Genomic DNA, 26,577 nt, shown 5'->3' with positions numbered 1-26,577 from the left:
TTTGTAAACATGTATTTAGTTTTTATTTCACCAGGTAAAACATTCAGAACAATATCACATTTTATTTTATTTTATTTACTTGTCATATATATATTTATTCCATTCCATCATAGTATGTAAGTCTTTGTCATAGTTCTGACTGGCCCATGTGCCACTCTGACTGGGCTGTGAAAACAAAACTGTGGAATGTTTGCTCCACACACACAATGGTAGGTATAGTAAAGAAAGTTTATGCTATAAACTTAAAAGTGCATGACTGTGTTCAAAACCAGACATAATGTAACAATGAGTTTACAATTATACCATATTATTTTGTTATTTTGCAATTCAGCAACATGTGGATCTGTTTGTGTGTCGTGGAACCACAGAATGTAAACAATCATCATTTATGTGTAACAGTAGTCGTTGCAGTAAAAAGCCAGGAACTCTCAGTCTCCTCTTTGGGAACCTTAAAGTGTGATAATCAGTCGGAGTCACTGCTGCTGCTGGATGACTGTAAACATAAACAAAATGACAAGGTATGTCTTAGTTTTTACAGAAATGCTACATAATATATTTTCTTCATTATTAGCTGCACTAAAACTGAGAGAAGGAGCACTGTTTATGCAGTTGTATGTGGTGTTTAACTTGCTGCTGCAGCAAAACAGTGCTATTACAGGAACTGTATGCCTGTGCTCTTAATGTTTTTTAAAAATGACTAAAAATCACAACTGAACCTGGGTTGCCGGCGCCTAAACCTGCACAAAGAGTACACATCTCAGTGTCACTTTTTATTAAATGTCCTATTTAATTGAAAATTGACTCTTTTGAGCTTGAAGTCATGTTCGCATGTTGTTACCTCTTCAAAAACATACCCAGAGTTGTGTTTTGTTTCATTCCCCTGTATTAATAATCTGTCTACATCTCAAAGCACAAAATGCTCTGTTCCAGCTTGTGATGTCATGTAGTGGTAGTTTTCAAGTTAACAGCTCCTTTTAGTTTTAGTTCTGTAGAGATGTGCAATTCTAGGGATGAAATTATCCAAATGATTCTAGTGAAGCTGTATGATGGAGCTCTCCCTGTTTCAACACATGACACTGAACAGAGATTCTCTGTTTGAGAGAAGAACTCAGCCTAACTATGAAGGGTTTGTGAGATAAACATGAATGAAACAAAGCACAACTCCAGGTCTGTTTTTTGTGGCAGAAACAACATTATAACAGAGATCAGAAAATAGTGCATGTGGGCCCTTTAGCGACTAAACCAGCATTAGAACTGTTTTCAGTAAAAGCTTTGGGCTTTGATTTGAACATGTTTTCTCACCTTGCCATGCCAATACTTGTGTCCCTTATGTGCTTTCTTCATCCTTTTCTTCATCTTTTTGTGGGCTTTGTGACCCATCAGCCCCATTCCGACTGCTACCACGCCTGCTGCTAACCCTCCAGACGCGGGGTAAATCCCGTGGTGATGATGAGGATATCTGTTGTAACCATTATAACCCTTATAACCTTTATAACCACCAAAGTGATATCCTTTTGAAGAGTGTGGAAAAGGACCAGAATGAACACACCCAGGGTATCCACCTGGGGCAGTGGAATAAGCATGAGCCCCTGGAGCTCCATAAGGCACGGTCCCTGGATTTGGCATCATTCCTGGGTACTGATAAGGTGGAAACTGTCCCGCTGGGTACTGTCCCATTGGGTACTGACCAGATGGGTAATGACCAGGTGGGTACTGACCAGCTGGATACTGACCAGCTGGATAAGAGGTGTTTGGAGGCTGGAGAAACGCTCCTGGGGCAGCAGGGGTGGACGGATAGCTGAAACCAGGAGGATAGGCAGGGTTTGTGGATGCCATTGGAGGAGGATGCCCTGGTTAAGAGTAGAAGCGTACAGGTTAATAAAATGCTTTTAGGAACACTGCGTAACTTTTCTGATTGTGGCTACCCGTTTGTCTCCAAAACAGTTTTGCACTAAATTTATCCATCTTGCAAAAACTCAATTACAGATGTTTTTATTTTTATTAAGTTTAACATGTTTCAGCTCAATCAATGGCCCCAGAAATCTGTGTAATCCCTCAAGTCTGATCCATAATAAAAGAAAAATATAAAATGTGTCAACTGGACTATTTTTCTTTTACTATTTTCACCAGAAAGTTAAAAGTACAGTACACTCAAGTTATAATGACTTACCTTGACTTGGCCACATGATTCAGAACCACCTTTAAGTTATAGACAACACACACTGTAACCTAAAATAAAAAATAAAAAAAACCCATTAAGATAACATTTTGACAGGCATGAAAATGGTATCTTAAACATGGTCTATGGGACACAACACTAGTTTAGATCAGGCCTACATCAAAGGTAGACTAAATAAAAAGATTTTAGTTGCCTTGGAAAGTATTGCAAATTAAGTATGGCAGGGAATTTAAAACCAGAAGTGTAATTTAATGAACTTACAGAGAGCGTTTGTAGATAACAGCTGACTGACTGGAGCTCCTTTTGTTGTCTTCCTCATTGAACAGCCCAGGAAACAAGAGGAATGTTGAGGTCACGCCCCTGAAACTACATACAGCCTTCTCATTGGATGCAGTTCAATGACGTAATGGCAAAAGTGTAACTTGTAAAACCGGTAACTGGCTGCTAAATACGTATGAAAATTATAGTTGACAAAGGGATCTATGACAAGCAGTCACGAGAACAGCTTTAATGTGGATGTAGGCAACGCTGTAGGCTACTGAACTGTCTCAACTTGAACAAACAAACATTGATTTAGACTTTTGATAGGCGCATGTTTGTAGTTCCCTTCTGTGGCCCAGTTGCTACATTTCCCCCTATTATGAAATTTTACCCAGAATCTTTCAAAGTGTCCAAGAGTCAAAGGGACTTACCCAGTTTGACACAAGTCTCAATACATCCTAACAGACTGAGGGGGGCAGATGTCAAACATGTTTTATTTTCTGATAGGCCTACTCATCTTCAGATCTTTTCCTCTTCAGGCTGTGATCCATTTACAGGTTTACTTTTTTATAATATATCATTGTAGGTCTGTGTCAATATGTTGTGTTTGCGTAACGTCACAAAGCTGAAGCTGAAACGTCACAAAGGTGAGCTGGTAGGGAGCGGTCGTGGTCAAAATGGAGATGCTTCGTCTTTGTTGTTTATGTTGAATGTGTTTTGTCTGTGTAATCCCTCAGTCGTCCACGTATGATCCAGAGCAAAACTGTCAACTGGATGAAAGTTTTAGAGTGGAGACAATTCCCCGCTCATCCAAACACTTCTTCTGTTCTTATCAGATGGATTATCTTTTCTAACCATCTTTGAACACAGATGTGGGGACATTTATCTCCTTTAAATCAAAACAAGGAAAACAGTTTCGATTATGGAAAATATGAGTCACAGTTCACACTTTGGCCTGGTTTTAAGATGCAGGTCTAGGCCAAACTCAGACTTTGTGAACCCTGAAAAGAGGTAAGCTCAGAGTTTTGTTTGTTTTGTTCAGTCGTCATGGAAACTCACTTTGCCAATCAAACCTGGTCCAGAGCAGGTTTTATTCATCTAACCCTGAGTTTAACCAGAGTCTGAACCCGAAGGAGAGCTCTGATTGGATAGTCTATGCTCCTGAAGGAGAGCTCTGATTGGACAGTCTATGCTCCTGAAGGAGAGCTCTGATTGGACAGTCTATGCTCCTGAAGGAGAGCTCTGATTGGACAAAATCTGCTTGTGACGGAGAGCTCTGATTGGACAGTATCAGCTCCTGAAGAAGCATTCTGATTGGACAGTATCTACGCCTGAAGGAGAGCTCTGATTGGACAGTATCAGCTCCTGAAGAAGCGCTCTGATTGGACAGTCTATGCTCCTGAAGGAGAGCTCTGATTGGACAGTCTATGCTCCTGAAGGAGAGCTCTGATTGGACAAAATCTGCTTGTGAAGGAGAGCTCTGATTGGACAGTATCACTCCTGAAAAAGAGGTCTGATTGGACAGTATCTGCACTGAAGGAGAGCTCTGATTGGACCGTATCTGCTTGTGACAGAGAGCTCTGATTGGACAGTATCACTCCTGAAACAGAGCTCTGATTGGACAGTATCTACGCCTGAAGGAGAGCTCTCATTGGACAGTCTCCTCTCCTGAAGAAGAGCTCTGATTGGACAGTCACAGATGGACCAGATTAATTTAATGAGGCTTAACAAGTTTAATGATTTTACGTGTATTCATTTATACTTTACATGTATTTACTCTGAGTAATTTGCTTATCTACATGAAATAAAAACTGACACAAAGTTCAATGTCCACCACATGTTCTATTAAACTCACATTAAATACTGTTTTTTATCTTAACTTCATTATATCTCACATTTCAGAACGGAATAGTGTTTGAAGACACGATGTGCTGCATATAAAGATACACATTAAACTCTAAACGTGATTAGTTAAACATGATTTGTAGTAAGTAACAGACGTGTTTATTCATCGTCATCGAGTAGTAGACCATGGACCGTGATCTTAGTCAGAATCACTGCTGCTGCTGCTGCTGCTGCTGCTGCTGGAGGACGACTGGAGGAAAAATGAAGAAAATAGATGAAAACAATTAGAGTAAAGCAAAGTATAAGCTGATTTTGTGATTTTATGAGAAACTGTTGTAATTACATCTTACATTAATAAATATATATTGGTTTATTGGTTTGGAAATACATGAGCAAAGCGTCTAATCTCTCAGAAATGCAAACTTTAAGTGTTATTCTCACCTTTCCACCGTGTTTATGATGTCCATGTCCATGTTCCTTATGTCCCTTATGACCCTTCTTCATTTTCTTCATTTTCTTGTGACCTTTGGCATGTCCTGGCACTCCAAATCCTGCTACTGCACCACCCATGGGGTATCCTACACCGCCCATGGGGTATCCTGCACCACCCATGTGATATCCTCCTCCGCCATGCCCGCCGTGCCCGCCGTGCCCGCCTTTATGGTGACCCTTATGATGACCCTTATGATCTTTGTGATGTCCTCCTTTTGGGGAGTGTGGGTAACCGCCAGAAGGGACACCTGCCGGGTATCCACCTTGTCCTGCAGGGTAGAGGCCTGCAGTGGGGGTCCCATAGGGCATGGCTCCAGGAAACAGATTGGGGGTCGTCCCAGCAGGGTACTGACCCGCTGAATAACCCGGCTGAGGAAAGGAGCCAGGAGCAGCAGGGTAAGCCGGGTTATAGCCTGGTGGATACGCAGGGTTTGGTGGACCCATAGGCGGCTGTGGGCCTGGAAAATTATACAGTGAAAGTCATAAAAAACACATAAATATGAAATTCTACTTGATTATAGAAAGAAATGTTATGTACAACCTTATACAAGTTGAATAATGTTTGATTTTGAGTGTAATGACCGAATAAAATAACTAACTAAATAAATAAACAAAAAATAAAAATCATTGGGAAGTCTCACCGCTTACTAAATTTCCATTTCCATCCATTTATTTATTTTATTTCGATGAGTGAACACGTTTTTCATGTCCTTAACACACACTTCACATATTTTTTCTTATTTAAGCTCAAAAAGGTGAGCATCATCGCATCAAGATTTTTCTCCCGGTCATGAATATACTTTGATGAACTGAACAGCCCAACCTTGGAATGTTCCACAGCGTGTCATTAAACTTATCTCCATGGAGACAAACAGGCAATTTCAGATCAATGTGTGTAAAGACAATGAGACTCACAGTAAAACATCTAAATCGAAGGCATTTTTGAGCAGTAAAACCACCTGATTGAGTTTAGTGTGATGCGTTTCTCTAGAACCAGCAAAGTAATAATAATAAGTAAGAATCAAATATAGTGCAACTTTATTTTTTTTTACTTAATTTCATTTAATAAAACATGTAAAATGTGTCTACCTTGATTTGGCCACATGGTTTGTCTTGTGCAGGTCTCACGAGAAGCTGAAAGAAAAATGCATGAGCTGTGAGGAAAGAGGTGGGGTAAGGGCAGCTGTTCAGTGCAGTTTGGTTCATAATAAACTAAAGATGATCAGGAGATTTTGACATGAGTCTCACAGTCACATCTTCAGTCTAAAAAGTCAAATACTGCAGTACTAATACTCACAGCTTCAGACGCTCTGTGTGGGTCTGGAACAGGAATTTGTTGAGACTTGAAGAGTATTGTTGTTCTTCCGCATTGAGAGGAACAAAATGAGGAAAAGAATGCACAAAGACACGCCCCCCTGTCAAAGGACCCGCCCACAAGACACGCCTCCCTGTCAAAGGACCCGCCCACCTCCAGCACATCCCATTCATGTTTGATATTTATTAATGAAAAGCTTTGTTTTCATGATGGTTTTATTCAAAAGTACACATCCAACTATACTACCTTTTTCTTCACTTGTAATACTGTAATATCGTTATATTCAACACGTAAAAATACACTTTCTACATCCTACAGAACATTTATCATGGATCCAGAAAACACACGAGTCCAATACAGAGATCATTCTCAAACAGAACATGGCAGGTAAAAAAACAAACAAAATAAATCACTTCTTTCTTTTTGTTCCCTCACATTTGACTTGATAAATTAAACACTGCACATCTGTGTCAAATTAAGCTTTACTGCCATGATACAGATGAGATAGATGTCATATGGATGGGCTTCATAACAATATACAAAAAAAACAGGCAACACATTTAACAGTTTAGTGTAAAAATACTAAATACCTGATACAAATATTCAAGTTTGTAATATAAACGGACGACTCCAGGAGTAGGACAGTGTACACAAGGTTTTAGAGTCGTTATCTGAGCACTGTTTTTGTAATCAGTGTCCAGATAACGGACTGTCTCTGTTGACAGTCCCTCGGAAGAGCTGGAGGAAGTGTCTGGGGTGGGGAAGATTGAGAGTTCTTAAACAACACTGCCCCTACAGTCTGGCCCCATAAGCAGAGGAAAATGGATGGAAATATTAATGCAATGCTAAAAGATTCTAAAGTAGATAAAGTAAAAACGCCAATGAAAAGTAAATAATATGAACAAAATCACTCAAATGAGGCGAGACGGTTCACCACTAATGACGCAGATATTCTTGCATCTCCATCAGAGTCCCAACAATTGCTCAGAAGTTCCTTGAGTGCTGCCCCCTGAAGATGCATGTTGATGTCACAAAAAAACAAACTAATTAATTAAAAGAACAATTTAAACCTTGACATGAATAGACAGCCTACCTGAGGGTGTTGTTCCCAGACTTTGGGGATTTCTGGTCTCTGGTCCATGTAAAATACATAGTGGAGGAGGTTTTCTAGAGATACTTTTGCCCCCAACTCAAATTCATATGGAAGTAGATGCAGTGGCGCCCTCTCACCTGCAGATGGAGACATTGTTATTGATCCCTGTTGCAAATACAAGTTTGACTTCTTTATACTTAGTTTGCCACATTGTTTTAATGAATTTTAACCATCAAATAAACTGGAGCATCGCATCCAGATTTCCCACAGCACTAGTCCCAAAGAGTAGATGTCCCCCTGAAGACACCAGTCACTGTTTAGGTTCACTGAGCCCTGCAGGATCTCAGGGGACATGTAACGCAGCGTCCCCATCGGGCTCTCGACCTGCAGTTACAGCGAGGAGATGCATTATATTATATTATATTACCTTCCCATGAATCTGTGAATCAATATTAATGCGTGTATGACTTCACCTCTAGTTTTCGGGAGTAAAAACGCCAGCCGGTTTGCTCAGAGCGCAGAATAGTAGAGCATCCAAAATCACTGAGGACACAGGTTCCATCTGCTGTCACGAGCACATTAGAGCTGCTGAGGTCTCGATGTGCCACTGGAGGCTTATGAACACCTGCAAGAAACAATACAGGGTTTAATACTGAAGACAAGGTTTGTTCTTAGACAATAGAATGTAATCAGAAAGTCTTTGTCAACGCACAATAACATTAGTGTCTATAATATTAACAGGTGTCGTCTTACTGAATATACTGTGATAGAGCCTGCTATTAACACGTATTCACAGAGGAGCAGAACAAGAACGTCTAGAGGCAAGATAAGTACCGTCTTTGTGAAGGTCTGAGTGGAGGTAAGAAAGTCCCTGTGATAAAGACTGGCACAACACGAGCGATGACGTCCAGTTGGAGGTGTGTGTGGATAAGTAAGAATGCAGAGAACCCTGGAATCAACGACGCAACACGTAACTATACAAAAACCTCGTGAACTTACACAAACTTTGACACACGCACTTACATGTTTAACAAACTGAAGGACGAGGGCTTCCCACGGGCCGATAGATCCAGAGCCTAAGAACTGGACAATCCCTGTTTGTGCCATCAAAGGAAGCTGATAAATTTCTCTTTCTGCAGTGAACTTGTGTCTCCAGGTCAAAGGAAAAAGCTTCACAGCCACTTGGGAGCCCTGGTAGCTGCCTTTCCAAACTGCTGCAAAAGTCCCTTTACACAGAATCTGAGACATATAAACATATTTAAATAGCTAACAGTTAAATAGTGCTAGAAAAAAACGTTTGTGAACCATTTCTTACCTGCTGTAGTTGTATTTCAATGTCAGAGTCTGAGGGTTTGACGCACAGTGGATCATGAAGAGACGAGTTTGCACATTCTTAAAACAAAATGGAAAGAAAATACAGTATACTTATTATCAAAAAGCCTTTCCTCATATTTATAACGGAGCGATGTTTATTGGAAATGAACAAAGAACTGAGGAGTTAAAGGAGGATTCTGGCAGAGATAAAAACCAAGGTCAGGCCACAGCAGAGAATCAAACTGTTTCAATGTGGATCGTGAGAACTCAACACATTTATCAAATACAAACACGGGCGCGAGGAATGTTTTGAAACAGTTTTGAAAAGGAAAGCAGGTGGTCAATGGAAAACAATTAACTGGACAGGAATTAACCGCCGCCGCCGGTATTTATCTGGACAAATACGTACTTGTTTTTTTGCAGAAGTGGTTCAATACAGCCAAAGCTACACAAAACACGACCAGGAGCGATATCAAACAAAACGCCAATGTCCCAACTAAAAAAAAAACAAAAAATAAATATGAATATGAGTATAGCATCATTATTTACACGGGTAATTTCAGTCCAAGTCACACCGTAAGAGTTAAAGTCATAGGAGTCGGTGAGAGGAAGAGGTTTGTCTGGACTCCATGTGATGTTGCTGTTGCAGAAGTCGCCGTTACAAACACAACGGACATGATTTCTGTCAAAGAGTGTCCTCGAGCAGCTTAAATCAGAACAAGACTTTTCCGTCAAATAACACCCTGAAAAAAAACCAAAAAACTCCAAATGTTAGGAACACACTAGATACTTCTGTGTGATTCAAAGTAAATGACGCAAGACTCACCGAGAGATTCAACCTCAAGTTCACCATTTTTGATTATGTAATAACCTACACAGCAATCAGTGAAATTACAATACTGCTCTGATCCATTCACAAAACCATAACCATGAAAATTAAGGCTGTGTCGCTTTACTTGGAAAAAACACCGCCTCTTCTGAGATAAAGCCCGGTGGGTGATGCTTAGGAAGACACACTCTGGGGAAAAAATAAGAACATTTACTATAAACACTAAATGTACATCATGAACATATACCCACTTGTTTATTTTAGCAAAATGATCAACAATATAAAAAATAATTATCCTACTGAACGTGACAGATGAGTGTAAACCTCAGCGAGAGGAACGAGAGGTTATAAGTCAAACATAGGCAAAGTTTCTCATTCTAATGTCCAATTTTTCCACTTTTTCATGGTAGTTTCAACAGGCTCTAACCTCATCGGTTTATACTAAATATTTTATAATGTTGAAAAAGTCAGACTTACCCACAAGAGGCCACCAGTGTCGCCAGAGAAGAGCCATGGCATCTCCAGCCAGACAGCAAAAAGCAAGTATTTATCAGGCGTAAGAATGTGGTGGAGGTGGTGGGGGGTTCCCACGTTTCCCAGCATCACTCCCACTGCACATCTGCACCAACTGTGTGAGCACAGGCCACATGCCCAGTCAGGAAAGGGTTAAACACACAGAGGGCACAGTTAGTACGACAATTCATCATTTTATACCTTCAACGACACATTTGTGAGAGCAGATCTTAATCATGTCCAACGTGCAAACGCCTATAAAGCACTTAACCCTTTCAAACCTTAAGTTTGAGGTTCAGGTTCGGCCGACAAACAAACAAACAAACAAATACACACATTATTTAAATGAGAAGTAAATGATGCATAGCCACAGTCGTCCACTGCCCCTAGGAGGCAGAAGAGTCCAAAAAAATCTGCATATCCATCCATGTTCTTCCTCTTATCCAGAGCCGGGTCACGGGGGCAGCAGTCTAAGCAGGTACTTCCAAACTTCCCTCACCCCAGACACGTCCTCCAGCTCCTCCAGTGGGACCCCATGGTGTTCCCAGGCCAGAGAGCCATAGTCCCTCCAGTGTGTCCTGGGTCTCCCCGGGGCTTCCTCCCGGTGGGACATGCCTAGAGCACCTCCCCAAGGAGGCGTCCTGAACAGATGCCCGAGCCACAGCTGCTCCTCTCGACGTGGAGGAGCAGCAGCTCTACTCCAAGCTCCTCCTGTGTGACTGAGCTCCTCACCTTATCTCTAAGGGTGCACCCAGCCACCCTGCGGAGGAAACTCCTTTCAGCCGCTTGTGTCCACGATCTTGTCCTTTTAGTCATTACTAAGTTCTTGACCACAGGAACTAGCCTGACCACAGCTGTCCCCGACCGCCATGAGACGTTGCAGAGACGTGTCAGCCAAAACAGTCCCACAACATCCAGAGACTTGAGGTACTCAGGACAGATCTTGTCCACCCCCGGAGCCTTGCCTTGAGAACATGGCCCACTCAAAGTCCATGTCCCCGGCCTCCCCCGGGATCAGGGAGAAGTTCTCCTGGAGGTGTGTGTTTTAGACCCCTCTGACAGAGGGATCCACCAGATGTTCCCAGCAGACCCTCACGATGCGCTTGGGCCTGACAGGTCTGTCCGGCTTCCTGTTCCGCCAGTGAATCCAACTCACCACCAGGTGGTGCTCTGCAGCTCTGCCCCTGTCTTCACCTGAGTGTCCAAGGCAGAGGTCAGATGACACAACAACAAAGTCCATTGACCTCTGACCTGGGGTGTCCTGGTGCCACGTGCACTGATGGACACATGGTGTTTGTTATGGACAAACTGTGACTAGAACAAAGGTCCAATAACAAAACACCACTCAGGTTCAGATCAGGGAGGCCGTTCCTCCCAATCACGCCCCTCCAGGTGTCACTGTCATTACCCACATGGGCGTTGAAGTCCCCCAGGAGAACAAAGGAGTCCTCGGTCAGTGCACTGTCTAGTACCCCTCCCAGGGACTCCAAGAAGGCCGGGTACTCTGCACTGCTGTTTGGCCCGTAGGCCGACACAACAGTGAGAGACCTGTCCCTGACCCGAAGGTGCAGGGATGCGACCCTCTCCAACACGAGGGGTGAACTCCAACATGAGGCTGAGCTGTGGGGGAATAAGCCCACACCAGCCCCTCCCCGCGGGCAACGCCAGAGGAATGGAGAGTCCAGCCCCTCTGGAGGAGCTGGGCTCCAGAGCCCTGTGCGTGGAGGTGAGGCCGAACCTCCCGCACAGGCTCAGGCTCCTCCCCCCAGAGAGGTGCCCCCATGTCCCCAGAGCCAGTCCCATGTCCGGACATCCGGTCGTCGAGGCCCCCACTTTTGACCGTCGCCCGGATCTGTCTGCACCCGCCCCTCACGGCTCCTCCCGCAGGGTCCTCGGGAGGACGTCCCCGCGTCGCTCCTTCAGGCTGAACCCGGGCCCCGTGGGGAGAGGCCCGGGCACCAGGCCTCGGGCCTGGCTCCAGGTGGGGCCCCGGTGACGGCGGTCCGGGTGATGGAGCTGGTCTTGTTGAGCTCATCATGAGGGGCCTCTACCAGGGGCAGCCCCGGGTGCACAGCCCCAGGATCATTCAGACTCAGAGAAATGCGCATGTGCCATTTTAATCACTGACCTGAGGTTCAGCTGCTCCAGGTCTGAACATTCTGAGGACTCACGTCTGATGAGCTAAAATGGTAAAAGTCAAAATGTGATAATAATTAGACACAATAACATTAAACATGTGTATTCTGTCCAGGCTGCGCTTTTTGGGATGAACTCCCTCAACGAACAACTGGCTCATATTTTTACTGAGGATTCAGAAAATGACCAGACATTTCACGGATTTTCTGAAGCTGAACTAAGCGACAGTGACAATAATGAGGTGAGTCTGTGTAGATCCAGATTAAATCGCTTTGTGTGAGACTTTGCACAAAAACCTCATCTAGTCCAGTTAAATCTGTAAGAAAATGTAACAAACCTGCAGTGTTAATGTGCTGTTTTTTCAGACTTTAGATTCAGAAAATGAAGAGAAATGGTCTGATGACAGAACTACCAAACAGAAAGGCACATGCACACCTCCGCAACCTGCACCACCTGCACCACCTGCACAACCTGCACCACCTCCACAACCTGCCCGGCCTTTCCAGCTCAGAGTGGTCCTGCGCGCCGCTGGTTTAAACTCTCACTCATCTGATGAAGAAGATGCAAACGTTCAAACAAAGAAAATCACAAAAAAACATCTGAAGATCCAAAAGGAGAAACACGTCACATTTGAAGAAAAGGAAAAAACAGAGATGCACTTTTCTCCTCAAAAAAGTGAAGCTGATGATGAAGAGGAGTCATTTTTGGATAAACGAGAACAAAACATCAAAGCCAACAAAGCAATGGTAAAAAAAAAAAGTATATCAATATGAGCTAAATGTTAAAATTAAAAAGTATTAATCATGGAAAAAACACACAACATATTATAGAAAATGCAGCAGGAATAGAATACAGTTTTGGAATTTTTCTATCTCATCGCCACAAACTCTGTCAACATCATTTAACGTAATAATTGTCAGATCTTTATGACTCTTGCCTTGGTCGTGGCAGCTTGCCCAGTTGATGTCAGATCTGCAGAAGATGCCTGGAGGTGCTGGATTTCTGAAAAACCAAGCGAGCAAACAAGGGAAAAAGAAAAGCCCGGTGAGTAATGTCCTGAGTAAGAATGTTCTGTGGGTCTGGTTTGACTTTGCTCTTGACAATCCGCTCTTTCCTCGCGCAGCATCCTCCACGTTCTGGAGGTGACCTGAGGAAAAACCCCGAGCGTGCGTCCCGTCGGCAAACTCGGTCCATGGGAGGAAGTGAGGAAGTGAAGAAAACTGAAGACGAGGAAGAACTGGAGCTCACTTTGGAGGATGAATTACTGGAGGTCTGTGGTTTTTTTGTTTTTTCTATAATTTAACAGAGTGATGTCAGTCTGCAGTGTCATAATTATTACCAGGCCCGGGAACAGAACTTTCAGGGCCAAGACAAGAAGCGTCGCATGGGCCCTCCTCTAATATAAATGAACAGGATGAAGGTCCAATTCTGGGCCCCTAAAACCCTTGGGACCCGGGACAGCAGACCTCTTTGTCCCCGTCTACTGCGACATTTGAGCCCAGTGCTGTGGCTGTTTGCATTTTAACCTGTCCTTTAATTATGGGCGATATCCGTACCAGTGTCTCCATAAATACATTATATATTTGTTCTTTTATCTCTGCTCCAGGTCAGAAGAGCTCCACAGCGACGTGGGACCCCCCGACCTAATCAGACCAAACCTCATGTGGTCCGTCCAGTTGAAGATATCACAGAGGAAGAACTGGAGCTGGTGGCAGACAACATGACTGAGAAGGTTTACAACAAAGTGTCGGTCTGTATTGTCCTGGGACAGCTCAGTGCAGGTCATCACGGGCTAATGAAGTAATGTCAGATTGTCTTGGGCGACGTTTAGGGCTCTACGTGTCATCAGTGCAGACAGAAGACCATAGACACAAAAACATGCTGCCGTAATGAAGGCTGCAGAGGGATTCAAGGACAGTTTTGTGGACCCTGTTTGAGGAACCGTTATGGAGAAGACGTGAAGAAGGCTCTGCTCAACCGCGTGAGACACTGTTCACTGCATTTTTTACAGATGTGTAGATGTATATAGATATGTTTAGTTATAAAATGATGTACAGCAAAAATATTACTTGTGATTATATCCACAATCCGAGTTACATGACGAGTGGAGTATGTTCTCATTCCAGGAGTGGCAGTGTCCCCCGTGCCGAGGTATTTGTAACTGCAGCTTCTGTCGCCAGCGTGAGGGTCGCTGTCCAACGGGGATCCTCTTTCCTCTGGCTCAGTATCATGGATTCTCTGATGTGCATTCATATTTAACAAGGTATTGTGTATTATACACAAAATGTAACACACATTAGTCCTGCTGTGTCTTAGATTCATGTGTAACTAAATCAAGTTGAGTCCTACAGGTATGACTCATGAAAGTAATGCACCAGCAGGTGGCGCTAGTGTAGCTGAATGTGAGCTCATTAGATTGAGCGTAGGACTTCTGTACAGGACATTTTTATAAATTGTTTTATGGAAATGTTTTCCTACAGACTAAACATGTGTGGTATTGAATTTTGTCTGTTTTTGCTTCCAGCCTTCGAAACAAAGTGAAAAATGAGGAAGAAATGTGAATTCAACAAGCAGCAATGAGTATTATTGTAAAGTGATTTTAACAAATAAAGTTTAATTCTGTTGTAGAAAATATAAAAGCTTGGAAGGTCCATGTTTATACATTTTAATAGGCCACAGCTGTGTGCAGTCATGGTAAAATCCCTTATTTAAAATATAGATTGAAAGCTTGAAAAACATTGACAAAACATGTATTTTAAAATAGACATTTCACGTTAGCGTATTTACAAAAAAATCCTATTCATTTTAAAATACACTTCTTACTAGGTACTTAATTTATATATATATTCTACAATTTACTTTTGACCTGCCCTCCACCTCATTTCTAACTGTGGCAGTACAGATTACAAAGTTATGTCCATCTTTGTAATAATGTCCAACATTCAAAGACCAAATGAAAAATGAGGCAAGGACTGAATGAATTACACAAAAACAGGGTCAGAGGCTTGAACATAATATTCTCAATGAAGCCTACATTTGACCTTTGACCAGACTTATTGCTCTGTTGAACTTGACTTTCTTCTTATTCAGAAGCGCAGCTGTTTTGAAAAAAATCAAAAAATGTCGACTGTTCTGTTGGGTGAACACAGCTTTTGTCTTGCATCATTTTCATTCTTTATGAATTTGTAGCTTCACACATGAGCTGTGGATGATATGACTAATATAGCTTTGTAATACTGTACTATTTTGGGGAACCGCATAGGAAATAAAACTGGGATACTCATTTCCTCTAAACGGGGATTAGAGTTTGAGAAGCTCTCACAGAGCCAGGCTCTACGTTCACAGCACAGCCCCATGGACTCACTGCTCTGAAACTGTTAAACTTGCACATAAAACTATAAAAATAACATGAGGTTAAAATGATTGTGCAGTTAAGTTCATTCAACAAAGGCAAATCATATGTAATATTTTCTGTAAAATGACCATGCCTAAGATTGCATTTTTACATGAGCAAAAAATATACAAAAATCTAAATAGCTGGGCTATCATAAACATAGGAAAATATAATGGCTTAAGATGGTACCTACAAAAAAAAAGTTAACTTGAGTGACTTGAATGCGACACATTATGATCCTGATCTAGTTGAGACATTAAGTTTGAAGGATTAGAAGTTATAGCCCCCCATCGTGTATTCAGTCCAACACAAGTCACATTTCTAAATTACACTTAAAGCATGAAAGACCTGTTATGAAGATGCTTTCAAAGCAAGCATGAATGTTTGCTTACTGTGTAATGTTTGTGAATAGGTTTTTGTATAGATCAGTGAGTCTAATTCCATGTATAATCTTCATACAGAGCACATCTCCGCTGAAGATTACAGGATAAACTGATTATTGGTTTCTGGCTCACTCACCTAAATGGATGCTACAGATTTAAAAGACTCTGGGAACCACAGTCAAAAGCAGTGTCCATAAAACGAGTGCCAGTGTTGCATTGCCATCAAGCTTTTGTTTGACGTTTGCAAGGATTCACCCTTATGTCCAATTTTTCCTGTCTCAACAGTCTCAGTAGCTGTTTCCATTAAGCTGGTGCAGATTAATCATATTGATGCCATTGCTGGCTAATCGCGCTATGCTCTCCGCTGACAGAGTCTCCATGGTGACGATGGTGTGATCCCCCGCTGCCACAGCTCCAGAGCCCGCCTCAGACCCTGCTGCGGGAGACGCTGCATCGGTGGACTCAGACACTACAGAGCTATTCGAGGGAATTTTCTTATTTAAGTGGGTCTTGATGTGCTTTGACAAGTGGTCACTACGCATGAAGCGTTTTGGACATTCTGGGCAAGCAAACCTTTTTTCACCTGCAAAAAAACCCCAAAGCAAAATGTTAGAAAAAATCTGAATACTACAGAATATGCTTATAATCAGGGGCTTTGAATATGGACAAAGAGAAATGACCTGTGTGTGTTCTTCTGTGGCGCTGAAGCTCATCTGAGCGCGTGAAGCGTTTGCCACAGAAAGACCAGCTGCAGGCAAAAGGCCGCTCTCCTGTGTGCCAGCGGAGGTGAGCCCTGAGGTGAGATGTCTTGCCATAGATCTTTCCACACCCAACAATGTGACAAATATGCTGCTTCTTTTTAGATGGGTCCCTTTTCAAAGTACAAAATTGTGCAAAGATTAGAAAACATAAACAACATAAATTGAGTGGTTATATTTTAGGCATTAATTCAGTAACAGCAGCCCCCTTTCAATTGAAACATACCGGCTATCTCCATCTTTGCAAAAAGGGCAGGTACAGGCTTCTCTTCTGTTGCGTCGGCCTTGTGGTGGAGAATCTACTTCATCCACAACAGTGCTGTCATTCAGAACATCTCCACTGTGCAGTGACTGCTCACCTATAAGAGGGGAAACATTTGGGTAAACATTCTGTACATTTTGTTTAGACATAAAAGCTGCGATTTCAAAAGTCATGTGCTTATTTTCCAAAGTTAAACCTAGCTGGTCTTGAGGTAAACTTTGCTTTTATACAAACATTAAGTAGGTCACACAAGTAAGGAAGAGAAACTCTTGCCTGAAAAACTGGTTAAACCAGTACGCACAAGGTAAAACAAATGGAGACAGGAAACCATTTTCCTCTGAGTGAATAAAGTTATGGTAAAAGTATAGGAACAATTTTTAAATACACTTATCAAAAACTCAAGACCTTTACTCTAAATGTCACTAAAAGCAGACTAACCTGGCTGACTTGCAATGGTGATAGGGAGACTTTGTAGTTGGTGCATCTGCAGCCCAGAGTTTCCAAGAGAGTTGAGATTTATGGTTTGAATGCCTGGGATTTGGACAGCGTTTACTGATACTCCGGCTGTGGGTGAGGCAGATGCCTGGGTCTGGCCCAGCTGGGGGATGGACTGCACTGGGGCCAGTGTGATCTGGGCTCCGGTAGGACTTTGAATTTGAATGGTCTGCCAGCTGACCTGCCCATTAGGGCCAACAGTGCGAAGAAGGATGGGGCCTGTGTTTGGCATAATTTGAAGGTTTTGAAGTCCTTCCTGGGTAAGAGTGGGTGTAGCAAACACCGGGTTAGCTGCATTGGGCACTGCACTAGCCTGGATGGTTTGAAGAGATGTTGGACCTTGGATAACCTGCTGGGGCTGAATCACAATCTGTTGAGGTTGTTGTCCTTCTGCTGCATTCTGCTGAAATGCACTGGTGTTGTGTGTTTGGGTTATTCCATAAGCAGATGTGGTCTGTGTAGTAGCTGTGGAGGCACTAGTCATGAATGCTGCACCGCTGTTAGACACTGACTGTTGTGTCTGCTGCTGTTGCAGAAGTTGATTTCCCTCTGCATCTCCTCCACTATTAACATCTCCACCCCCAGTTGTCCCAGCACTAAGAGGCAAGATGGTAATGTTTCCATTCAAAGAGACTGGCATATTTGCCAAAAACTGGGCTGGATTTTGTAAAACACTGTTACCCAGGCTTATGTTCTGTATTGGGATCGCTCCCTGAATCAGGCTGGGCATTGTTATAATGTTCCCAGCTCCTCCGGCTCTGTTGGTTGCAGCTATAATCTGTTGTCCATTAGATGACACAATCTGAAACTGTGGTGCTGCTGCAGTGGCAGCAGATACAGCAGGATCCTGCTGAGCCTGTGTGAACTGTAGTGGCTGACCATCTACAGTTTGAAATTGCGGAATTACCTGATACTGAATGTTAGGCATAACCCCTGATAATGTGGTGAGGATCTGCTGACCCTGCACTGATGGAGCCTGTGCCACCACATACTGCTGCTGAGCTGGCTGTGCCGGAGTGCTAACAGTGACTGAGGACAGGCCCTGCCTGGTCTTGCCTGAATCTCCAACCACTGAGTCAGTGGTAACAGTGCTGGAGCCTGAAGAGCCCTGAACACTCAATGGAATAACTTGCCAACCGTTAGCACTGGGGGTAAAAACTTCAGCATTCATGTCAAGTTGTTGTTGGTTTTGCTGTTCATCAGCAGAATCATTTTCACCAGGGTTATCGAGTCGACTGCATGTTGCAGCTAACAAGGCCAGAGGAGATGGCTGCTGTGAATCCTGGGGAAAAAAATACAAAAAACACAATAACTTATTAACTGGTTTTAAATATGTCATTTCAACATAAATAGTTGTAAAATAAAGTTAGTCAAGATTTTGAGAAATAATTCGTTTTGAAAAAATAAATTAATGTATAATTAAGTGTCCTCGGTCTTCACTGTCGTCCTGAGACAGTAGTGTGCATGTTACAGAGATTCAGGGTGGGACCACATGGGAGGGATTACACTTTTTTCCACAGAAGCGGCGGGCTCGGCTTCCCCTCCCCCGTAACCCACCCATCTCCCTCCCACACTTTATTTTGCCCTATAAAGTGACACGGAGCTCTGGCCACCCCCTCTGAAGCACGCCAAATGGGCCGAACAAGATGGAGCAGAGAGAGCCGGGCCGAGAGGGGAACACCCCGTGTGGGCGCACTTTACCTGCCCATGTCCCACCCCACAGACATGTGCTCTGGAGGAAATCAACAACCCTGGAGCGGCTCAGAGGGTCCACATCGCCTCGTCTACAGTTAAATGCACATATATCCCGGCTGTTTTCACACACTTTCAGAGACATAACCGACCTGAGAGTTTGGTTTGTGGCTGAAGCCTGCGCCGCTCTCCGCAGCGGCCATTTCCCCCTGCTGCTGCTGATCTGCGACAAAACCACAGAAATCACTCAAAAGTAACAAGACTGAGAACAACACGACATCTACAACATAAACCACCTTCACAGCCTTTACAGTTCACCTCTGTGGACATGTTTAGACAAAGTGAAGAGACTAAGGTGAAGCTGTTTACTTTATGCAAGTTTTCAGCCACAAGTAGCTCCAAAGTTGAGTGTGAGCTGAGCTAGCACAAAGCTAAAGGCTAAAGCAGAGTGGAAGTCCCCAAACCTGAAACTAAACACTTATCACAGCAAACACACTTTATGTACACTTTAGATTCAAACATGGACATAAAGTAGAGCTGATGTATTGTGTTTTTAGCTGTTTAAATGTACAAATGAGCTGTTAGCTTACAGGCTGAAGCTAAATGTTGTCGCAGGAGTTTCCCACAGTTAAAGATGAGACTTTCAAACAAAAAGACTTTTATTTCAAACTAACTACACTTTTATTTAACGTTAAACCATTTGAAACAATAAACGTTATAAATCCACAGCGTGCCCCTGATCTCTACGAGGTGGAATGGCTTAATAAAAGTTGACTTACTGCTCATAATGTGAAGACGGGAGGAGTTTCTCGAGTCTTTTTCGGGTTGACAACTTTTCACAACTTCAGACAAACTTGAGCGTCTCCCGTGAAGAAGAAACAGGAGCGTTTGGTTTAGTCACCGCCACGCACCGTCACAGCTCATTTAAACACCGCCCACGCGTAAACGTACGATTCACAGTGTAAAGTTCACTCCAGAAGTATTAATAATTTGTTTTTTGTTTTTTTCTCTTATACTATAAAGACTGCCGTGTTGGTGTTGAAGCACCAAAAACACAGTACACCGTGAATTAGTTTGATTTTATTTGAGATCACAAAGGAGTAAGGCAGTTTGATCATGCTTGTCACGTAAATAGTAAATGTGTTCAATTAATAAATGCCTTTAATTATTTGAACCTTTCGCTGTATGTTCCTCAGGATGTTTCTCTGTGCCAAACCTTTCATCATCATCATTGCCCAAACCAAACGCACCTTTTTTCAGTGTTACTTGTGATTGACAAGCGGGCTGCCCAATGAAAATGGCTTTTTCTCAAACTGCCCCACACGGCGCTAACCATTGGCTGATGTGTGGACAGTGGGCGGGACATGAGCAGGGTAGGTTTTACCAACGGAATTTGATTTTTCCTCGTTTCTCGATTAATGACAAACACAAAACGAGTTAAGATTTATCCACCATCCTTCCTTTATATCACTAAATATGTTATTAACTCTCATCATAACATCTTTTTAACTCTTATCTTTCAACACGGAACAAGAGGAAGGTGGTGTGAGCTGTTTGAGGGCTGCCTCCGTGGCCACTGACCACTCCCTGAGGGGAGGGCCCCTGAGAGGGAGGAGGAGGAAGAGGAGGAGGAGGAGGGCCCTGGAGCCCTGAGGACGAGGAGGAGGAGGGCCCTGCAGCCCTGTGGAGGATGAAGAGAGGATCAGTGGAGCCTGTGGAGGACGAGGAGTAGGGCCCTGGAGCTCTGAGGACGAGGAGGTGGAGGGCCATGGCCCCTGTGGAGGAGGAGGGTCCGAGGAGCCTGTGGAGGAGGAGGTGGAGGAAGGGGAGGAGGTGGAGGAGGGGATCAGGGAGGAAAGAAGAGGCCAAACCAGGTCCACTTGTGTGTCCTGGGAGGAGAACCATGAGACACGGGGCTGGATGAAGCTCCACAGTCGTCCTCTTTGTTCAGCAGTGAGACACTGGGAGAAAAGTGAAGAGTTCGTCCTGTCGACAAACACTGAGTTTGTCTGAAGTTGTCTTTATATTTCTATTTGTTCACTTCTCTCCCAAACCACTGGACGGTGTCGTCCAGTTCAGACGGAGCATGTGCACTGGGCCCTGACCCGTCCCTTCTACATTTAGTGTTTGCTCAGGTAACTGGGCTCCAGGTCCTGAGGGGCCAAAGGAGCCGACCCTGCACCACCAGTGTTGGAAAGAATACTCTGAAAGTCTTGGCTATTAAGGTAACAGTGTGACAACCAGCCCCATGAAGTGTGACAACCAGCCCCATGGAGTGTGACAACCAGCCCCATGAAGTGTGACAACCAGCCCGACAACCAGCCCCATGAAGTGTGACAACCAGCCCTCACAAGTTGTCACACGTGAAAATGTTCTTATTTAATGAATGATTAAGCTCTTCTGATGAATGTTAAAAAAAAAAAAAAAGTGACACCCAATCCCAGCCTTCCCTACTCAAAATAGTACAGTATTTCGAAGTATTTTTGTGAGCTACATGTATCTAGTTACTTCCCAACACTGTGGTTCTCACCACAGCTTGAGAAGCGCTGCTACAGGATGTGTCTGACACAGGCTCAACCCACTTTGATAGAACATATGTAAAGTGACTTCCTCTGCAAGAACTCATTTAAACACTGACATGAAACGACCTCTGAGTTATTGTACAAAGACGTGTTTAAGGCCACGGATCCAAAAATTAGGCTGATGTTTATTCATTTGTCACAACAGGAAAAGAAAAGGCTGCAGTGCAACAGGAGCTGCAGGAACCAAGGTATAATTCTTTTGTTATACTTTATTCAGTAGCACATGGAAGACAATAGTATTGAATTTTACCTGTACCTGAATCATAGTACATACATGGGAAGTGAACACCTTTGTCAAGCTAAAACGATATTGTCCCAATTCCATACGCCCAGAAACATGATTAAGAATTACTTTTCTTTCAAGACTCAAAGACGTTGTTGTTCCACTTGTGTTTGTGTTGGGTTTTCTGCCCACGGTGCCACAGACAACAGGGAAATGCAGCAACTACATTTAATAAGAACATATAAAATCAGTTTGTGTTTTACATGTTTGTTCCACACACAGCTGTGTGTGTGGACACATGCTGATGCTGAGCCACTCAGGAGATGGAGAGTCCAGCGTCCACTGTGAGGCGCCGCGCCTGGATCAACAGCTGCCGTCAGCAGTTCACAGACCCCCTGCTCAGCAGCCTCCAGTCCACAACCATCGCCGACGATGACGTGTTCTGTGACGGTCAGGTCAATTCACCAGGTAAGTAAAAGCTGCACATGCTGCATATTTACCCTTTAGTGTAACGGCGATATCAAATTAAAGGTACACTGTGAAACTTTTCTGGTGGAGTGTCCATTACTTACTTGCCTGGAATGTTCCACACAACATGATATGAAACTCAAATATATCGAGCATTTCTTTCATTATATCAAAATTACCTGAAAAACATGATTTTTTACTATGGCCAGGTTTGCCTCTCCACAGATCTGACCTGTAACCAGACTCCACAGAAATGTGGAAATTATTACATCTCTATGGAGAAGAACCTGAAAGGTTCCACTTTGCACCTTTTTTAAACTTATTCTGTGCTCATGGTTAAGACTTGAGAGCTGCTGATTGTCCATCTGACATTTCACATGTGCCGCTGTTTGTCTTTAAATCCGACCGACTCCTCTGGGGAAAATGGGAATTGATTCTTTGGGGTTTTCAGAATTGCACAGTTCATTTTAACAATATCTGTCAAAATAATCATGTAGAATATTTATCAAAATGAAGTGTTCAGAAGCCTGAGCTCTGTCGTTCCACAGGATGTTCTACTGGAAAGATTGAGAAGTGGCTTTTCTGTTGTAGGTGAGTCATTTTTTTTTCTTTGTTTATCAAGAGTGAATAATCCTTTGGAAACTAAGTATTACGTGTAAACTCTCTGAGGTCAGATGTGCTAGAAAGTGCATATACTGTGGTGAGTATGACACAATTGCTTTCCAGTTGTGCAGTTGTTTGTCTGCACAGAAGTAACAACAGTGTCATCATGATCATTACAGAGTGTCAAATGATCATTACATTTTGAGAAATGCATTTGCAAATTGAGATTTCTGAGACGTATTTGGCACCAAACGTATGGCTGCAGGTAAAAATTGTTACCTGTCAATCAGGCAATTTTATAATGAATCTAGACCTAAGTTAAATAATCATTTTCCTTGTAAACCTCTTGTCTCTGTGTTTGACATGAGTCTGTGTATAGAGCAGTTAACAATTATTCAGTGACTGCATTGGTAATTAGCAAAGTTGTTTTAGTGCTATTACATTGTTTACTTACATGAATACATTTGAATGCATTTTTCAATATATTATCTTAAATCTACCATCTGTAATGAGCTCGGCCGACCCGGCGCTGTTGTATTCTCACATAATGCTGCATTAAGACTGTGGCGTCAGGGGCGTTTACGTGCACATCTAAACTAGTCTAACGTTTCCGAGACACGTTTCAAAGGTTCGTGGTTCTCGTCTTGAGCGCTCACAGGTTTGAGTGACGACGCCTCCAGGTGACGGCAGAATCTTTAAAAGCACCTGCCCTCAAATACAATGACATCCAGCTGGAGGTGTTTGGTGCTATGTTGATGCCGTGGTGTGGATGTAGCATTATGTGGCCACTAGATGGTGTCTGCATTACTCCTGTAGACACATTTACCTTATTAGTGTGTCAGCTTTGGCCTGACAGAAGAACACCACAGACCTGAACAAAGGCCAGGAGAGGGGAACAGATTGAGAAAGAAAATGGTAGAAAAAAATCTAATAAACTTGTGGATGATAGTTAATTTATTTACTTTTTACATCTATGCAAACATTTCACTCTTTAATGCAAATGAGTCTCAAATGTTAAAACTGTTTGTCTCAGGTCTGGGAGCTCAGAAAACGCTGGACACTTGAGTTTTGGTAAGATATTTGCATATTCTTGATGTAGCCTCGTAAAACATGCAAACTACTGTATCTGCCCTCACTTTGCATTAACTATTGTTGCTTCTTCTTGCTAGTGGCAAAAAATGTTATGTAAAAACTAATGTCCATTACATTTTTGCAGATTCAGCACTTAAAGCTGAAAGTTTTAACGATGAGCTAAACCTCGGTGCTGATGGTACGTTTAAACTCAACAGACCAACAACAAGCTGAAAAAACTGTGTTCTCTGCTCGTGATAAAATGTGCTGGTGAAGGCGGTTCATCACCCTGTATTTTAGGAAATGCCTGTGAAAGAAAAGTTATTTTTGCCTTGAACTTGCTATTTACTCTCGTTTCAGCAGACACAGTGTATGATACACATGATACTGGGTAAGTAATGATACGATGATTAAAGAAGTCTGCACTGTAATATTTATTATATTAATCATTTAACTGGATTTAGGAATTATATATTTTTTTAATTGTATATATGTATTTTAAGTTTTGTTCAGCAGAGCAACAGATTAACCAGGATGTCACACCACTTCCTCAACTTTAGATGATTAGATAATAAATAACTAACACATGCATAAACACTTCTGTTTATAATACACCATTACTTCTGTACAATAAATATGCTAATATGTTTTTAACAGTAAACTTGAGCTCCGTCTGCCCTCCAAAAACCCGGGCCACAGCCTGGGATCAAGCTTTAATTCTTCATCAACCTGGAATTCTACAACAAGGTCAAACACACTCTGACATTTTAGCTAACAGAGCACATGTGCAGGTTTAAACTGTGTTTTAACTGTGAGTCTTTACCACTGCAGTGTGGCTGAAGTCCTCCAGCTGTACTCAGAGAAGGCAGAAGAGACTCTGTATGAGCTGGGGTTTGGCAGTGAGGATCCACAGGTTACTGTTCGTATCCCACCACGATTCTTTACTTTCCCTTCTCAGGCCAAGGGCATAAACTTCCGCCTGTTTTTGGATGCACAGATACAGAGAATCCGCGAAGAGGATCCAAGCCTCTCCCTTGCTAGTACGACAATAATTTGATTATATTTAAAACATGATTTAACATGATTTAACCTTATTAAACCATTAAAACATAGGCCATGATTGATACTTTAAACTTGTTGTTAAATGTGTTGTTTTCTTTTGTTTTCCCAGGTCGTTTCAGACAAGTCCAAGTGCTCACAACGATGGCTAATGTGTTCTACTCCCTGTACTCCCATGTTTCCCGTACACCGGTCCAGAAACTCCCCACACCAGAATTTAACTTTTCCACTCCCATTGAGCGAATGGAGCGCTTTAGAAGTAGCATTCGCAGTGACCCACGGTCCCCAGTGGACAAGCTCAAAGACACTGTCTCCAAAATGTGTCTCTACTCAGGCTCCAACCGAGAATATGATTCACCTCTGCCGTCACCCAACAAACGTGTCAGCCTGCCTGACATTGTGGACATCGTTCTGGAGAAACCTGGGCACATGAGAAAAACTGAGATGGGGAAAAATCGTGTAAATGAGCAGCTAGATGTTTGCATGGCTGATCAAGACATGAACACGGTGCACATACAACAGGAGAGACAGAAAACCAATGGAGGACATACAGCAGAAGAAAGAGCAAACCAAAACGGGACTGCAAATAATGATCATGTGATCAGTGACCAAGCACATATCTGTCAAAGTGAAGACTTCACCTCATTATTATCAGAGGCAGTGGACCCAGGGTCGACTGTTTGGGCTAATCCAAAATCACTGGTGAAAGATGAACACATATGTCCACAGATCGTGGAGCGTATACACCAGGCTCCTTTTTATCATCAATGTAGGGACTTTAAAAAAACAGATTAAGCATCAAAAGAGATTTAAATGTAGTGTATGTTTCCTCACCCAGGAAGTTCCTCCTTCAGTGGCCAATATCACACACGGCTGTTACTGCATCCCTATAAAGTCTGAAAATCATAAATAAAAACATCATCTGTCTCCAGTGTTACTAGGCCCTGAAATCTTCAACACGTCACCTCCTTTGTGACATGTTTTAATGAGGCTTTCTCTGTAAATGTGTGTGTGCAAAAACAGTAGAAGAATAATAATAATATATTTCTTAAAATATTGACTGGGCTTTTCCAGTCTTTTTGTAGACCTTTAATTAAATTTTATGTGATTCTTCTGGTGCATTAAAACAGGTGCAAGTGTCCAGAAAAGAGCACACGACGACAGCAGTGATGTAGCGACGCTTGCACTGACAAAGTCCTTAAACATTTGAATATTATAATTACAAATAGGTCTGTCAAAATGACGCAAGTGCAGCTTTCATTTGAAAAGTTATCCATAGAAAATCTATTTCTTATTTCTACAAAGAAAGTTCTGTAAAAGCTGTAAAAGTAGTTTACTTTTCTGTAAAGGGACGACATGGGCAGCAGCAGTATGTTAAAAAGCAGATTGTTGCTGTAATACAGTGACATTTAGGCATCTATACTCACTTCAACAGTGGTTAAACACACACACATTTGGTGATTACACAATCACTAAGAATCTGAAAAGCAGCAGCAGAAGAAGCAGCAGCAGCAGCAGAAGAAGAAGCAGCAGCAGAAGCAGCAGAAGAAGGAGCAGCAGCAGCAGAAGAAGAAGCAGCAGCAGAAGAAGGAGCAGCAGAAGCAGCAGCA

At 42.7% G+C, this 26,577-nt stretch overlaps 5 protein-coding genes across 8 annotated transcripts; 2 read left to right on the top strand and 3 right to left on the bottom strand.

The window, feature by feature from the left end:
• Positions 1-2: 2 nt before the first annotated feature.
• On the bottom strand, positions 3-22,991 carry prr13 (proline rich 13). 3 transcript variants are annotated; one of them, XM_055221672.1, is made up of 4 exons: positions 2,441-2,596; positions 2,171-2,229; positions 1,303-1,850; positions 3-493 (listed from the first exon to the last, which is right to left on the bottom strand). In XM_055221672.1, the coding sequence occupies exons 2-4, from the start codon at positions 2,184-2,186 to the stop codon at positions 464-466; spliced, it is 594 nt and encodes a 197-aa protein (XP_055077647.1). In that variant the 5' UTR covers positions 2,187-2,229; positions 2,441-2,596; the 3' UTR covers positions 3-463. The 3 variants fall into 3 exon arrangements, with proteins under 3 accessions (XP_055077647.1, XP_055077648.1, XP_033822739.1); XM_055221673.1 differs by lacking the exons at positions 2,171-2,229; positions 2,441-2,596 and adding exons at positions 5,867-5,886; positions 22,982-22,991 and having other exon boundaries at positions 9-493; XM_033966848.2 differs by lacking the exons at positions 3-493; positions 1,303-1,850; positions 2,171-2,229; positions 2,441-2,596 and adding exons at positions 4,160-4,535; positions 4,727-5,235; positions 5,867-5,911; positions 6,075-6,153.
• LOC117371586 (anti-Muellerian hormone type-2 receptor-like) lies at positions 7,000-9,882 on the bottom strand. Its single transcript, XM_055222009.1, has 10 exons — positions 9,806-9,882; positions 9,326-9,517; positions 9,075-9,242; positions 8,501-8,577; positions 8,209-8,424; positions 8,020-8,134; positions 7,659-7,810; positions 7,416-7,569; positions 7,186-7,322; positions 7,000-7,101 (listed from the first exon to the last, which is right to left on the bottom strand). Exons 1-10 carry the CDS (start codon positions 9,840-9,842, stop codon positions 7,000-7,002), a joined length of 1,350 nt encoding a protein of 449 aa, XP_055077984.1. The 5' UTR covers positions 9,843-9,882.
• LOC117371584 (cell division cycle-associated protein 7-like) lies at positions 11,960-14,605 on the top strand. Its single transcript, XM_055221671.1, has 9 exons — positions 11,960-12,030; positions 12,093-12,218; positions 12,343-12,723; positions 12,929-13,021; positions 13,101-13,247; positions 13,584-13,727; positions 13,809-13,958; positions 14,104-14,240; positions 14,502-14,605. The coding sequence occupies exons 1-9, from the start codon at positions 12,028-12,030 to the stop codon at positions 14,536-14,538; spliced, it is 1,218 nt and encodes a 405-aa protein (XP_055077646.1). The 5' UTR covers positions 11,960-12,027; the 3' UTR covers positions 14,539-14,605.
• On the bottom strand, positions 14,572-19,826 carry sp1 (sp1 transcription factor). Its single transcript, XM_033966832.2, has 6 exons — positions 19,741-19,826; positions 19,114-19,184; positions 17,213-18,551; positions 16,739-16,871; positions 16,435-16,625; positions 14,572-16,337 (listed from the first exon to the last, which is right to left on the bottom strand). Exons 1-6 carry the CDS (start codon positions 19,745-19,747, stop codon positions 16,042-16,044), a joined length of 2,037 nt encoding a protein of 678 aa, XP_033822723.1. The 5' UTR covers positions 19,748-19,826; the 3' UTR covers positions 14,572-16,041.
• On the top strand, positions 21,609-25,871 carry tespa1 (thymocyte expressed, positive selection associated 1). 2 transcript variants are annotated; one of them, XM_055221670.1, is made up of 9 exons: positions 21,609-21,731; positions 22,049-22,234; positions 22,783-22,825; positions 23,871-23,908; positions 24,054-24,107; positions 24,272-24,299; positions 24,566-24,655; positions 24,740-24,948; positions 25,080-25,871. In XM_055221670.1, exons 2-9 carry the CDS (start codon positions 22,090-22,092, stop codon positions 25,760-25,762), a joined length of 1,290 nt encoding a protein of 429 aa, XP_055077645.1. In that variant the 5' UTR covers positions 21,609-21,731; positions 22,049-22,089; the 3' UTR covers positions 25,763-25,871. The 2 variants fall into 2 exon arrangements, with proteins under 2 accessions (XP_055077645.1, XP_033822743.2); XM_033966852.2 differs by having other exon boundaries at positions 24,269-24,299.
• Positions 25,872-26,577: the final 706 nt, after the last annotated feature.

Source organism: Periophthalmus magnuspinnatus, chromosome 5 (assembly GCF_009829125.3).
Source record: "Periophthalmus magnuspinnatus isolate fPerMag1 chromosome 5, fPerMag1.2.pri, whole genome shotgun sequence".
In the NCBI taxonomy this organism is placed as follows: Eukaryota; Metazoa; Chordata; class Actinopteri; order Gobiiformes; family Gobiidae; genus Periophthalmus; species Periophthalmus magnuspinnatus.
This window is presented reverse-complemented; position numbering and strand designations above follow the sequence as displayed.